This window comes from Colossoma macropomum, unplaced genomic scaffold, assembly GCF_904425465.1.
Source record: "Colossoma macropomum unplaced genomic scaffold, Colossoma_macropomum, whole genome shotgun sequence".
Lineage (NCBI taxonomy): Eukaryota > Metazoa > Chordata > Actinopteri > Characiformes > Serrasalmidae > Colossoma > Colossoma macropomum.
This window is the reverse complement of record NW_023494810.1, coordinates 18540097-18555393: the sequence shown is the minus strand read 5'-3', so window position 1 is coordinate 18555393 and position 15297 is coordinate 18540097. Positions and strand designations below refer to the sequence as shown.

The following is a 15297-nucleotide window of genomic DNA, read 5'->3' as shown; positions in this document are numbered from 1 at the left end:
TAAGGATCAATTTTAATGTGAGAAAATGTGGCATCCGCAGCTTTACTATGCTCTGAAGTAAATCAAATTTTTCTCATAATTAGTGTTTTCTTTTAATAAAGTCTGAGTCCTATGTCAGTCCTAATATGTTGCCTAGCTTCAGAACATTGTATATGAGCATAAGGCAGCACTTTTGTGTTTATTTATTTATTTATGGACTTAAATAGATAGGTCATAATGCAGCCTCCCAAGCACAGAATATGAATAGGTTTTAGTGATTTTGACATTGAAGTTCTTAAATACAAAATAGACAATCTGATAATTTGATATAACCCAGTCTAACAGGCTAATAACAATAATAGTTTAATAAATATGTAACAAAGTAAGCTTTAGCCATAATTTAACAAGAAACGATTTATAGCCTCTGAAGAGTCATATATTACTGCAGTGAAACATGTTTATTTTAGTAGCTTTCCTCTGGTGTTACCATACTATCTGCTGTTATCTGCCACAAATATGGTGTAAGATGATTCTCAGTCCATAGGTTAGTGTTAGGAGCAGTCTTGTAGTCAGTATTCTCTGTTCTTTTTTCTCTCTTCCACAGCTCCCCATACACACTATGGCTTGGGGCACAATTGGATGACACATCAGTATTTCTCAGCCCTGGTCCTGGAGGTCCACTGGCTTGCAAATTTCACACGTTTTCTGGCTTTAACACTTTAACTCAGTAACGGGCTGGTAATCCTTTAAATGGCCAGGGCCCACTGATGGGCCTGTTTGCCCTGATGTCCCTGCAGTTACTGAATAACAAGCCCTCGTATGTAATAAACCTGGGTTTTTAAGGAGTTAATTAGCTGATTATTTGGATCAGGTGTGTTAGGAGAGTTGAGAAACACTGATACATAGTACACATTCTCACAAGCATATAGACCTATCAGATGCACAAATGTGCTTGCACTTCAGATCAAGCATTCAAAAGAGCATATATTTTCACAACAAGCATTCCCTGTAATGTAGAACAGCAGAGAATGCACTACTGCATATATTCTTGTAGTTAAAATTGTGTGGATATGCAGTAAACTGTCCAAAACTACAAAATAATGTAATTCTAAGAACAGCAGCAGATAACTAACATTCTAAACTAGTAATATTTTGATTTGCGTGAAGTATTTACTGTAAAACTACAATAAAGAATATGCTACATTTATGTCTTACAAACTTCAAATGCCATGAAGTAGTATTAAACCCACTAGTATTAATCCCAGTAATTCAGTACTATGTGCATGTAAGCTAGGGCTGTTTCCTTGCCTGGTTGTCAAATTGAGTAATTGTAGCATCTTTATAGAGGAAAACACATGGGAAAACACATGTACATCACTATTAGCTTGGCACTAACAGAAAATCCCATACAGCTGCTATCAGAAACTAGTATTATGCTAACATACAGTAATTTCTAACAACAAAGCTTTAAAGACAAAATTTTTCAGTTCTCACCATAGGTCCTTGCATCACACCCATTTGTGCACCGCCTGCTTTATCATCAAATCCACCAGCCATGTGTGCAGCAAAGTTCTGAAATGACAGGTTCAAGTTATTCACATCTGTGGTATTTCATGCTTAAATACTATACTTACATGAGTGTTGCAGCACTTTTTAATTGGAAAATTTATAATATACTTTTTTTTTAATATACACTTTATAGAGACACTGAAAGTAACTTTCACAGCATAGCATACTGTAAATTGTAACTCTATGTATCTTATAATATGCGATAAATGTCATATTTTATTTTCAGTCACTATGAATTCTAGCTTTTTTGGCTTATTATCCCATTACAAACCTTGCTGTGCTGTCCAAACAATAACAAAACAGATATCGAGTGGTATCATGTTTTGTTTTTACATTTTACAAACTAGAAATATTACATGCATACTGCAGATTCCATTTCTAAATATCAAATCTGCAAAATACCCTGTTGCTTCTGTGGTCCAAAGATTCTGTTTGGGTGACAAAGGGAAAGCAAAGGCACATGTGAAACTTTGTTTGACATGCACAAAGGATCCCTTGTGCTCTCTTAATGTTGGCTCATTTCCTTCCTCCAAATTCTCTCCTCATGCATTACTTTCTCTCTGTGGAGAACTTAATCTGTCTTAATCTCTTATTGACCCTATTTTACCCCACATTACTTCAATGGAATTCTCCACAACCCACAAATAGATTTTTTTTTTTGCTGTTTCTGTGAATTACCTCAAAATCTGTTTATATCATATATTTTCACATCTTAACTTAAGGCCCCAATAAACCTACTTAAATCTAAGCATTTTCATTTAAATTACCAGATGTTATGTACGTAACATATAAGTAAAAGATTAATCTCTCTTTTAGCATAATCAAACAAATTTTGTCTGACTTTAAAAAATAATGAAATAATACACAGAAAAGATAAAAAGTCTAGAGTGGGCCTAAATGGCCTCTGGTACCTTTTAAGCCCTCATGTACCTAATAATCCTACAGCCCTTACTGTTTTATTTAAGAAAATTGATTAATTTTAATATCTGATAAGCTTATAAACAATAGAAACACTCTTTAAGAAGGATTGATAATAAATATTTAGAAACTATTATTAATAACAAATTTCAGTACTATGTGCATGTAAGCTAGGGCTGTTCCCTTGCCTGGTTGTCAAATTGAGTAATTGTAGCATCTTTATAGAGAGACTTTATAAACTTTATAGAGGAACTCAAAGTAACTTTAATTGTAACTCTATATATCTTTTAGTATGCTATAAAATATCAGACTTTAATTTATAAACAACTTAGATTCAGTCTATTAACAGCATTTATTTTGTTATTTATGTGTTTTTGTTTTTATTTTTTTTTCAAAGCTGTAGGAAAAAAAACACATTGTTTGTTTCAAAGAAGTCATTTCCAGGACCATCTTATAAAGCAAAGTTATCATGGTAATGTTTTTATGGTTCAAGCCAGCCCCTCCACATTCACCCAGACTAAAAAAGTTTTATTGGCATTCGAAACTCATAGTAACAGACACAGAAGATGTGTGTTTGCTGGATTAGATTTTTCACATATTTCACATTAAACTTGTAAGTGGGCTTAGATGGCATGTGGGCTTATTAGTGTATTTTCCCATAGTTATGTTCAGAGTTAGCATGTATTGCAGGTATTAAACAGGTTTCCCTACTAACACTAATCTGTCCTTAAAATCTCCAAAAAACCAAATGTTTCCCTGTTCACATACTCATAGTCATAAGAATAGCCTGTTTAAGTGCACAACTATTTTTACATAAAGAAAATAAACCTGATTTGAGCTTTGTCAGCTGACTCTAGATAATGTTATGTATCTACAAATTCCCTAACCATGTACTTACCCCACCAAGGCCAGGTGGACCATTAGGTCCTGGGGGTCCTGGTGGTCCTGGATTTCCAGGTGTACCGGGCTCACCATCTCTGCCACGGGGTCCAGGGCTTCCCTAGAAGAGAGGACATGTTTGTTAGACAAATAGTACTATTTTCAAGGAAATTATAAATATGCTAGAATTGAACATGTATCTATTAGACATATCTGTGTTTTTAATAATCACATTTTGGTCAGTTTGGTCACAAAACCCACACCAATTTATTATTTTGTTCACCACTACCTGTTACATGTTTAACACAAGGAATGATGCTGTTGCAGTTAAAACTCAGTTCAAAAAATAAATTAGTGAAACAGTTTTCTGTTTATTTTCTACAAAAGGAGGCAAATTATATCCACCCATCTATGTTTTAAAGAAGGTAGTATATTTTATATACCAGCACTGTCTACTTATCACCATTATTACAGTCAAGTAAAATGAACTTTAAGAAAGTATACAAATGACAACTTATTACCTAACATTTCATAATAAAGTAGTTTGATTTGCTTGCCAGTTTACGCTGTGCTTCATGTTTTAGTCCTACCTATATAAGAGCTGTTCTACCTCACATAATTCAGATCGCATTTGCTTTAATTTGTCAAATTTTTAAGCTTTTTGTGTAAAGGCCTTGATGCGACTGCAATATGTGCGCATGTGTGTCAGAAATTAATGTTCAATTTATTAAGGCTGAACACACATGACAGGCACAGAGTTCAAAACAGTGCAGTGAAATGGGAACTGTCAGTAAGCTCAAGACAAAAGTGAAGTTCAGTGATGAAAACACAGCAGTGTTAAAAAATGAAATTCTTATCATAGTAATTGTAGTCAATGTTGTAATTTTTGAACTAATCTCACTACTTGGGATGTTCATTATCAACCATTTCCCCATTCCATAAAACCATCTTGTCACTGGAGATGTGAGAGCTGTAATGTGAAAATATACACCAACGAGGCATAACATTATGACCACCTCCTTGTTTCTACGCTCATTGCCCATTTTACCAGCTCCACTTATTATATAGGTGCACTTTTACCCTGTTCTTCAGTGGTCAAGACCCCCATGGACCCTCACAGAGCAGGTGCTATTTGGGTGGTGGATCATTCTCAGCACTGCAGTAACACTGATGTGGTGGTGGTGTGTTAGTGTGTGTTGCACTGGTCTGAGTGGATCAGACACAGCAGTGCTGCTGGAGGTTTTAAACACTGTGTCCACTCACTGTCCACTCTATTAAACACTCCTACCTTGTCAGTCCACCTTGTAGATGTAAAATCAGAGACGATAGCTCATCTGCAGCTGCACAGTTTGTGTTGGTCACCCTCATCAGTGGTCACAGGACGCTGCTCACAGGACGCTGTTGGCTAGATATTTTTGGTTGGTGGACTATTCTCAGTCCAGCAGTGACACTGAGGTGTTTAAAAACTCAACTTAACTCAAACTTAACACACCACCACCACGTCAGTGTTACTGCAGTGCTGAGAATGATCCACCACCCAAATAGTACCTGCTCTGTGAGGGGGTCCTGACCACTGAAGAACAGGGTAAAAGGGGGCTAACAAAGTACACAGAGAAACAGATGGACTACAGTCTGTAATTGTAGAACTACAAAGTGCATCTACATAGTAAGTGGAGCTGATAAAATGGACAATGAGCATAGAAACAAGGTCATAATGTTATGCCTGATCGGTGTACAAAACCAGCTACAATTTGGGATTTTAGTATTTGACTGCTTAAAAAAAATACTTAGCCAAAAGACATCTCAGAATTTAGAGGCTGAGGGACGCCCTATTGTTCCTACTGCCTTTGCTATCTTTGGCCTGTATCCCTTGTTGGAATGAACAGATTACATTAAAAATCACATATTAAATAACAGTGAGCTTACCCCTAGGTAATAAAATATTTCACTTCCTGTTCTGAAACATGTGACAGTAACAATATGCTAAATCCTGCTGGTGTAGGTTTCATCTCTTTTGATGATGCACAAACAAACTGTACTTGAATGCAAATAGCATCTTCACTCAGCATTTAATTCCCAGTCTTACTGGAGTAACCTAACAGACTAAATGACAATTTTTCTCACTGTAATTAAACACGTAGAGTTTTTTTAATCTTTGCACAGCTTCTGCAGATTCACCATCATTTTGCTCCTCTTTCTATAGTCTTCATTCAGTGAGGTTATTTTGATTTTATTTTTTGTTGTATAAATTCAATTCGTACTAGTGGCTGTTTTTAGTTCATGAAAAATCACTGATCCATTGTTTATATGGTATTGCATACCAGGATGTACAGTACTGGGTAAAGCAAGCAAGCTAACCTTCATCATTTATCATTATAAACCAAGCAACAGAGAAATGAATGAGAGTTTGAGTGCAGGAACAGAAAACTTGCAAAATGCTGCCAAAAAATCATCAAAATTATCATCTCTAGGTAGACTTTTTTCTGTTAAGTTTAATAGTACTTTGAAAATTGATTACTATTTATTTTACGTGTAGCACTACTGTTTGTGTATACCATGTCATGGTTATCTACCACGGATTTAGTCATTTTCAAAGGGTAATCAATAAAGAAAAATAATAATTTATGTCAATTTAATTTACTATCATGTCCTCCTAACTTGTAACCATTAAATAGGCTGTATTACGGTTACGTAATTTTTGGTGATCATTGTTAAAATGGCAGTAAATCTGCTGAAGAATGCTTTCTGATTTCTTTAGGAATCAGGGCTCAACACTTGCCTGCAGTAACTCAAGCCTTGCTTGTACTGACTTCGGCCTTGAATGGGGACTTTCCAGCTCTGCCAAGGGCTTCTGATTGCTAGGGAGTTTGTGGCTCAATAGATAGCCAGTATTATTATAGTAATATACAAGATAGTTTGCACATTACATGTACAGTGGTGTGAAAAAGTGTTTGCCCCCTTCCTGATTTCTTATTCTTGCATGTTTGTCAAACTTAAATGTTGCCGATCACCAAACAAATTTAAATATTAGACAAAGATAACACAAGCAAACACAAAATGCAGTTTATAAATGAAGGTCTTTATTATTAAGGGAAAAAGAAATCCAAACCTACAGGGCCCTGTGTGAAAAAGTGATTACCCTTAAACCTAACAACTGGTTGGGCCACCCTTAGCAGCAACAACTGCAATCAAGCGTTTGCGATAACTGGCAATGAGTCTTTTACAGCGCTGTGAAGGAATTTTGGCTCACTCATCTTTGCAGAATTGTTATAATTCAGCCACATTGGAGGGTTTCCGAGCATGAACTGCCTTTTTAAGGTCATGCCACAGCATTTCAATCGAATTCAGGTCAGGACTTTGACTAGGCCAAGTCTTAATTTTGTTTTTCTTAAGCCATTCATAGGTGGACTTGCTGGTGTGTTTTGGATCATTGTCCTGCTGCAGAACCCAAGTGAGCTTCAGCTTGAGGTCACAAACAGATGGCCGGACATTCTCCTTCAGGATTTTTTGGTAGACAGCAGAATTCATGGTTCCATTTACAACAGCAAGTCTTCAAGGTCCTGAAGCAGAAAAACAGCCCCAGACCATATGATGTTCCTTTTCTGAAATGCTGTGTTACTTCTACGCCAGATGTAATGGGACATACACCTTCCAAAAAGTTAAACTTTTGTCTTGTCAGTCCACAGAGTATTCTCCCAAAAGTCTTGGGGATCATCAAGATGTTTTCTGGCAAAACTGAGACGAGCCTTTATGTTCTTTTTGCTCAGCAGTGGTTTTCGTCTTGGAACTCTGCCATGCCGGCCATTTTTGCCCAGTCTCTTTCTTATGGTGGAGTCATGAACACTGACCTTAACTGAGGCAAGTGAGGCCTGCAGTTCTTTGGATGTTGTTGTGGGGTCTTTTGTGACCTCTCGGATGAGTCGTCGCTGTGCTCTTGGGGTAGTTTTGGTCGGCCGGCCCCTCCTAGGAAGGTTCACCACTGTTCCATGTTTTCGCCATTTGTGGATAATGGCTCTCACTGTGGTTTGCTGGAGTCCCAAAGCTTTAGAAATGGCTTTATAACCTTTTCTAGACTAGTAGCAACAAGACAAAGGCTGAGTGGGAATCACTTTTTCACACAGGGCCCTGTAGGTTTGGATTTCCTTTTCCCTTAATAATAAAGACCTTCATTTATAAACTGCATTTTGTGTTTACTTGTGTTATCTTTGTCTAATATTTAAATTTGTTTGGTGATCTGAAATATTTAAGTGTGACATACATGCAAAAGAATAAGAAATCAGAAACACTTTTTCACACCACTGTATGTGTTTGGCAGACACTCTTATTGACAGAGACTTACAGTTTAATCATGTTACAGAGGGAGGCAAATATAGGGCTTAATGCTTGCCCAAGCGGGGAACTGAACCCCTGTCTATTGCACGGAGAGTAACAGTATTACCTACACACTACACCACAGATAATGGGCTAACAAAGGCCCATTTTCACAGTAGATTAAACAACATGGTGACTGAAGTCTAATTAGCTGTACCAATAAATGTTTTCTTTGTCTATGTGCAGTAGCTGGTACTTAACCTCAAACAGGTACCAGACTGGTACCAAACAGCAACAAGACAAAGCCTGAGTTAGGTCCATGTCTGAACCGTGAGAAATCTGCTTGTGACAATTTTTGCAAAGCAGAGAAGGAGTGTTGTGGATCTTTATGAGTGGAGTTATGGGTGGAAAGTTCGACAGCACATTAAACTAAATGGATAGACTCAAGAAACTAGCACTTTTTACACTTCTTTTTAGAGGAGAAAAATTCCACCAGGTTTAAATTGTTTTAATCAGCCCATGTGAACATTAGCAATATTAGCAACTATTACAAAAAAACCACATATATTTCACATGTGAAGTGTACAAATTTAGTGGGACATTGCCTTGATCACCATAACCAGCAACGATAGAGACACAATATCATAACTTTAATTTAAGTAAACTACTCACCTGGGTAATCAAAGTCTATTTCTCAAGTCTAGCAAACCTTAGTGATAGATTAATATTTATCGTTGAGCTGAATATTTTTTAATAATTAATTTACAAAATAATAGCTATAAATTAGATAACATTTATGAAACAATATACAGCTTACATGTGCCTAATATTAACTTGCATATGTTTAAAAAGGCCACTTTTGAGTGATAAAAGTTGTATTTACTATTAGTCAAGCACACATCATCCCATAGCCTAGTGTTATTTATGTCTCTTGTAAGCATCTTGTACATTATGTAAACACTATAGCTTTGCCTAATATATATGATTTTAACTATTCTGTTGCTGTTTCTTTCTGGATTAATAATGTTTTTATCTGTTTATATTAACCCTATAGTTGGGGTGATTGTGAGACACACTGCCAACAATTAACATAACATTAACATAACATTTGGTTTCAGATAGAGGTAGATTGTAAAGAAGACATGGGCATGTACTTATATATGCTATACAAGTTATTGAAGCAACTCATAAGCTGTATTCTCTAAACTGCATGAAGCGCAGTCCAGCACGAACAGTCAGAGTAAAACTGAGCAGCAGAGCCAATCAGAATCTCCATTTCAGCTCGGAGCTGCTTCAGACCTGCCTTGGTTTATGCAAACCTGTCGAACTTTTTCTTTAGTTCGGTTTTGACATGTGAAACTCCACCCGTGTTCAGGCACCACAAAACAACTGAACCGCACTAATTCACGAGGGAAATCAACACCAGAGTGTGTTTTTTCCCACTGCACATTCTCTCTGTACAACCTGCTACTATAACATATCACTCTTTACAAACGTTCACACACTTGAGTGTTTGTTTATTGATCAGAAGTTTTGCAGGGATGAAAGCACTCATTCCTGCACTGTGAGCTGCTGTAAATAGCGAAAGACAAGCAATTGGTATTCACAAAGATGATAAGTCTCTATTTTCTGTTTCTCTGTTTTCCTGATGGTAAATGTGAGAGTAACAGAGTGCTACCATCCCTGCAAAGTTCTGATCAATAAACAAACACCCACGTGTGTAATTTAGTCCTCTTTAGCTCTTACAGTCTATCATCCGAACGAGAGGAAAAAGATAAAACATCACAAAATCAAACTGTGGTGGGTCTTCAGAAAATGAACTATGTACGAAAACAACCTGATATCTTTCAGAGATGTTAATGAAATATTAAATACTGCCATCTGAGGCTGCACCCACTGAAGAAGCATCAAAACAAACACTGACACTGTTCATGATCAGGTTCAGAGGTGAGTAGAGGAGCCTAAATCAATATTTATCAAATAAAAGTATTGATACTTGCATAAAATAATTAAGTAAAGTTACCTTCTCCAAAACAACTTAAGCAGAAATACGAAAGAAGCAGGTCAAAAATCTACTTAAGTACTGAGTACTGAAGCGGAACTTCTTAGTACATCCAGCATTTATCAGCATAGGAACTGAAGACTGTGCAGTTCTGTTCTTCTCTTTTTGGGATTTTCTAAAATACAAAACTCCAAAGTCAAGTGATGTAACTAATCACAAAGCACTACAAATATTGCTACCATCAAAACATTTTGAAATTAAACACAAAAAATGAATTAGTAACAAAATATGAATGGCTAAAATGTAACAGAGTAAAATTATTCCTTTACTCACCTTAGTAGAGGTAATATGATTGAAAAATATTCAGGAGAGTAAAAATCCATCAACATGTACTTAAGTAAATGTAACTCGTTACAACCCACCTTGAAAAGAATTATAAAGACATGTCATTGGCATGACATGAAAGTCAGTGGTCTAATTGCAGTGATCCCTTGTGCCCTGTGAATTGTCATCGTGGACCACTCCCATCAGGATGGAAAGGTTTCATCAATGGTTAAAAGTAATCAGTCAGAAAAACTTTGTTTTGTTTTGCAGTGATCCTTCTCTCTAAGGCAGAGGTGGGGTCTTGGAAGACCAGATTCAGTGATTTTCCTGCTCAAGCACACCTGACTCAACTCAACAGTCAATTACCAGGTCTATTTTAAGGGAACAAGACCCAAACAACACAAAACCCCCTAAGTGGCCCCCACAACAGAACAGAACCACAGAACATTAAGGCCTGTACTATTCTGCTGGTGTATGCCACACATGCACTTACCAACTTTTTGAGAATAAGTTGAAGGATGACTTATCTAACCACTTTTTCTGCATCTTTGAAGATTACAGTCTGAACACGTTCTGCATGGACATTCTCAGTCACTCGAGGAACAGTTGCACTTCTATGTTTCTGTATCTCACAAATGCATGTGCATCACAATCACTGAATGTGTGCTTTTGCCCAGGATATTAATTGTGTACTGGTAGCCTGCAGTAAACCTCTCTGGAAACATCTCCACTTATGTTTCTCCACTCATTACAAAGCACTGATCTTTCCTTTTCCCAACAGCCACCAAAGTACATGTACTTACTCATGGGAGGTCCCCAAGCTCTAACGCACAGTCATACTGACATGCTCTTCTCTTTGTGTTGCTTTTTCATCCCTCATTCCACAGCCACAGCCTTACTGACCCACGCTCCTCTGTGTGCCATTTTTTCATCCCTTTTACCTCCCATTACCCACATTCATTTCTGCCCCCATCTACACCCTATTATTTCTTTGTACAATAGTCACCAAACTGCCAGGACTCACTCAGGGCAGGTCCTCAAGCTCTAATCCACAGCCATAATAGCCTGCACTCCTCTATGTGTTTTTTCAACCCTCATTCCTCCCATAGACTCCCATTCACTGCAGTCCCTCCACAAGCCCTATTTTTTCCTTTGCTTGACAGTCACCAAATTGCGTGTACTCAATTAGGGCAGGTCCTCAATCTCTAATACACAACCACATTGACCTGCACTCCTCTATGTGCACTGGCACTCTGCATTTTCTTTGGCAAAATGCACTGTTCTAGTTAGTGTTTGTGCAAGATTATTGTTATCCAATTTATCCTTCTTCTTCTTCTTCTTTTTCTATTGGATTTTTGTCTGCTAAATCACCCTGCAGTTTTGACAATATCAACACTGTTACAACTCCAAAATGCTCGGTTTGATTGGGAATGGTGTTTGTGTACAGGTTTTTGATCTGATTTACTCCTTATTAAATAAAACATTTTTTGCATGGGAATGAACTGAGTGAAAAATTGCACGATAGTCTGCTGTACTTCTGCACAACCAAAAGACACCATTTTGCATACACTATCTCACGGCAGGCTCCAGAGCACAAATTCTGACCCATATGTCTGTTTGTCATTTTTTTAATCCCTCTTTTCACCCATATTGTCCTGTTCATTTTCACCCTTACACAAGCTCTATTATTTCCTCTCCTGACAGCCACCAACCTGCACGTATTCACTCAGGGAAGGTCCCTAAGCTCTATTCCCCAGCCATACTGACCCATAATCCTCAATGTGACATTTTGTCATCCCTTGATTCTTCCCTAGATTCCCATTTATTTTTGCCCCTATACAAGCCCTATTATTTCCATTGCCAGACAGCCATCAAACTATATGTACTCACTCACAGCAGGTCCCCAAGCTCTAAAGCACAACCATCCTGACCCGCACACCCCTATGTGTCGTTTTTTCATCCTTTGCTTCTCCCATGCATTTTCTTTAGGAAATGCCCATTTATTTCTGCCCCAACCTAAGTCTTAATCTTTCTTTTGACCAACATCCACCAAATTACGTGTACTCACTCAGGACAGGCACCCAAGCTCTAATCCTCAGCCACACTGACCTTCTTTATGTGACATTTTTATATCCTTCGTTCCTCCCTTAGAGTTCCATTACTTTTCGCCCAAACCAAAGCACTATTAGTACCTTTTCCTGACAGCCACCAAAATTGCTCAGGGCAAGTTGCCAAGTTTCAATCCACAATAATACTGACCTGCACGCCTCATTGTGTTGATTTTTTCATCCCTTGTCCCTCCCATGGTCTCCTATTATTTTCAACAATATCTAGCAACCACTTAACAATCCCCTAACGAGCACGCAGTAAACACCCCATACAGCATGACAATCTTGTAGCAACACCTAAGCAACCAACCCTTATGCAGTACCAAACAGCAGCTTTTGAGATACTGACACCTTTCCAACTCTAGAATGTTTGTCTGTTCGGGAATCATGTGCTTGTATACATCTTGTATACATCAGACATATGTCTTTTGTACAATTACTGTTAAATGATGAATTTTTGCCCATAGCAATGAATGAAGTGCATAAATTTGTGCACCCAAATTATGTCATGTTAATACCATTAACACCCTATTACTCATGTGGGTTACCATAGCAACCATCTAGCAACCACCTAGCAACACCCTAGCAACCACCTGGGAAACCAGAGCAACCACTTATCAACACCTTTGCAACCATCTAAAATACCAGAGTAACCATTCAGCAGCACCCTAACAACCACTAACTATTCGGCAACATCCTAGCAACCAGCTGGGAACTGCTTAAGCTGTGCAATCACTCAACAGAAAATGCACTTTGCTAGTTCTTCTTCTTCTTCTTCTTCTTCTTTTTTCCTTCTTACCATTCCTTTTTTTTCTGCCAGAACTCTTCCCGTAGTTTCTGAGATATCGCGACTTGCGACTCCGTTGCAACAAGTCAATAATAAAGTTCTATTATTCTAAATAGAATTATGACTTGTGACCACATTATTCATCCAGTATACTCATTTCCACTGTATGTGCCACTGTGTCAGCAGTATTATATGATGTGTTATTAGTCAACTATAACCACTTGACATGTTAACTAATTACTTTTAAAACCTGAGTACATGTGTTTGTTGCATGCTAGACTCCATCTAAAGCAAATCCAGAAAAAAAAAAATATCTGTGAAGCAGATCGGCTCGTTACCCAGATAAAGATTTTTCACTCATAGCATGTCCTTATACTTTGCTCATGGCCATAACCATGAGGACTCCATGGTCTGATCTTTGGTAGTTTCTTAAGCGTATTTTTTTTTACACATATCTCCATTTATGAGATTTAATTTTGGAAATATTGCCATTCTGATTATGCATTAGCCTGCTCAGGGGTGTAGCCACGCACAAAGATTGATCACAAACAATCAAATGGGGTATATTTATTAAGTCACATTTTTTAATATAATGAAACTTGATTTGTATTCTGTCACTGTATTATGGCCAATCAAAATCATTATACTCTCTGCCAATCTCTGCCTTATTTTCTCAGCACTCCAACCACAGCTTAGCAGCCATTGTTATCCACCATTGCTTCAAGTCTTAATATTTTTTCCCAGCATCTGGCTTGTCCATAAGCAGCATGAGAACACCAGTCCTGAGCACTTTAGGAACGGTTTTATGAGATTCAATGTGGAAAAGAGCAAAGAAACTACCCAATAAGCAGTGACTGGTTCTCAGCTGACCTCAAAACAGCTGTGGTTTGGCCATGGATCTCTCTGTACAAGACACTAACTGTATTCTACCCAGAGTGACTTCTTGAGACGTATAGGTATGCAAAATACATACTACAGGTTAAAGCACAACATATGTTGGGGTTTAAGAGGGTAATTAACATTTTATGCTTGTCAAATGCAAACAACAAAAAAAGCATTTTTATTTGGACAACTCATAGTGTTGCTAGTTATGCTTTGGTCTAGTTCCAGTAGCTACTCAGTTTAGACTACACGCTCCATAGTTGGCTTTTAATAACGATTAGATGAGAAACTGATGGTAGTTCATAGCTGTTGTATTCTGTTACACACTCATAATATACTATCATCAGCATTAAAAATTAATGTAAGCTATCTCAGTAATCAGTGAGGACTGAGAAGAAAAGAGAGAGTGAGAGAGAGAGAGAGAGATCACCTGATTAAATATAGGTTTTAGCTGAAAATAAAAGGGCAAGTAAATACCTAAATGATGAATTAAATAAAATCAAACAGTGCAACTGGAGTCAGATCAATAGAGAATAGAGGAATAATATAAAGAATATATATGGAAGAATAGAGGTATGGGAAAGGAACAAATGAAAGGAAAATTAATTATGTAATACATTTATTCAGCTATTAGTTTATTAACTATGTGACGTAGGTCTTTTTTTTTGCAAAATCCAAATATTTGGTCTAAGTTAGGCCACTGATTTTGCTGTGTGGCTATCTTTATCATTAGACTCTTGAGTAAACTGTAGCATGGCCAGCCTAAATGAATAACTTCTATGTCTTAAAATTAAGATAAGATAATGAACTGAAAAAAGACGATGCGATGAATTTATTTGATTTAAATGTGTATCCATATTTCCTCATGAATCAGTAAAACACATCTCCGTTTCATCTTTCTGTTTACTTTTAGTTTTATATCACAGTGCCCTCCACAAATAGTGGCACCCCTGGTAATCATGAGCACAATGAGCTGTAAAATATTCTTAATTACTTACCCTTTTGATCTTTTAATCTAAATATTAGGGAAAATCTAACCTTTATTTAAGGTTAATGATTAAAAGAACAACTAAATCTGCTCATGAAATAAATATTTTTTTAATGTGTGCCACAGTTGTTGGCACCGCTAGAAGTGCTTAAGAGTGAAATCTAACTGATGTATATTACCCTTCATATTTTATGTTTTTAAGTTCACCTGAGTGATTAATAACACTAAAATGGTCAGTCAGAATATATATGAGATGAAACAGAGACCACCCTCAGTCATCCATCATTATCAGAAAGACCAGACCATACAGCAATAATGTGTGACAAAAGGTTATTGAGCTGCACAAATCAGGAAATGGCTAAAAGAAAATAGTTAAACAGTTAAAAATGCCCATTACCACTACCAGATCAATAATTAAGAAGTTTAAACCAACTGGAGATGTTAAGAATCTTCCAGGAAGAGGACATATGCCTATATTGACCCCACGCACAGGTCAATGACAGGAGGATGATTTGAGTGGCCAAAGAATCTTCAAGGATCACAGATCGGG

At 37.2% G+C, this 15297-nt stretch overlaps 1 protein-coding gene across 2 annotated transcripts in view; it reads right to left on the bottom strand.

Annotated features, from left to right (window-relative positions):
• Positions 1-15297, bottom strand: part of col2a1b (collagen, type II, alpha 1b) — a 147478-nt gene that overhangs the window by 116025 nt on the left and 16156 nt on the right. For both annotated transcript variants that reach the window (XM_036559043.1, XM_036559044.1), the window contains exons 7-8: positions 3365-3466; positions 1474-1551 (exon numbers count right to left, since the gene is read on the bottom strand). In XM_036559043.1, the coding sequence (XP_036414936.1) occupies positions 1474-1551; positions 3365-3466 (180 nt within the window). The remainder of the gene's footprint in view (positions 1-1473; positions 1552-3364; positions 3467-15297) is intronic.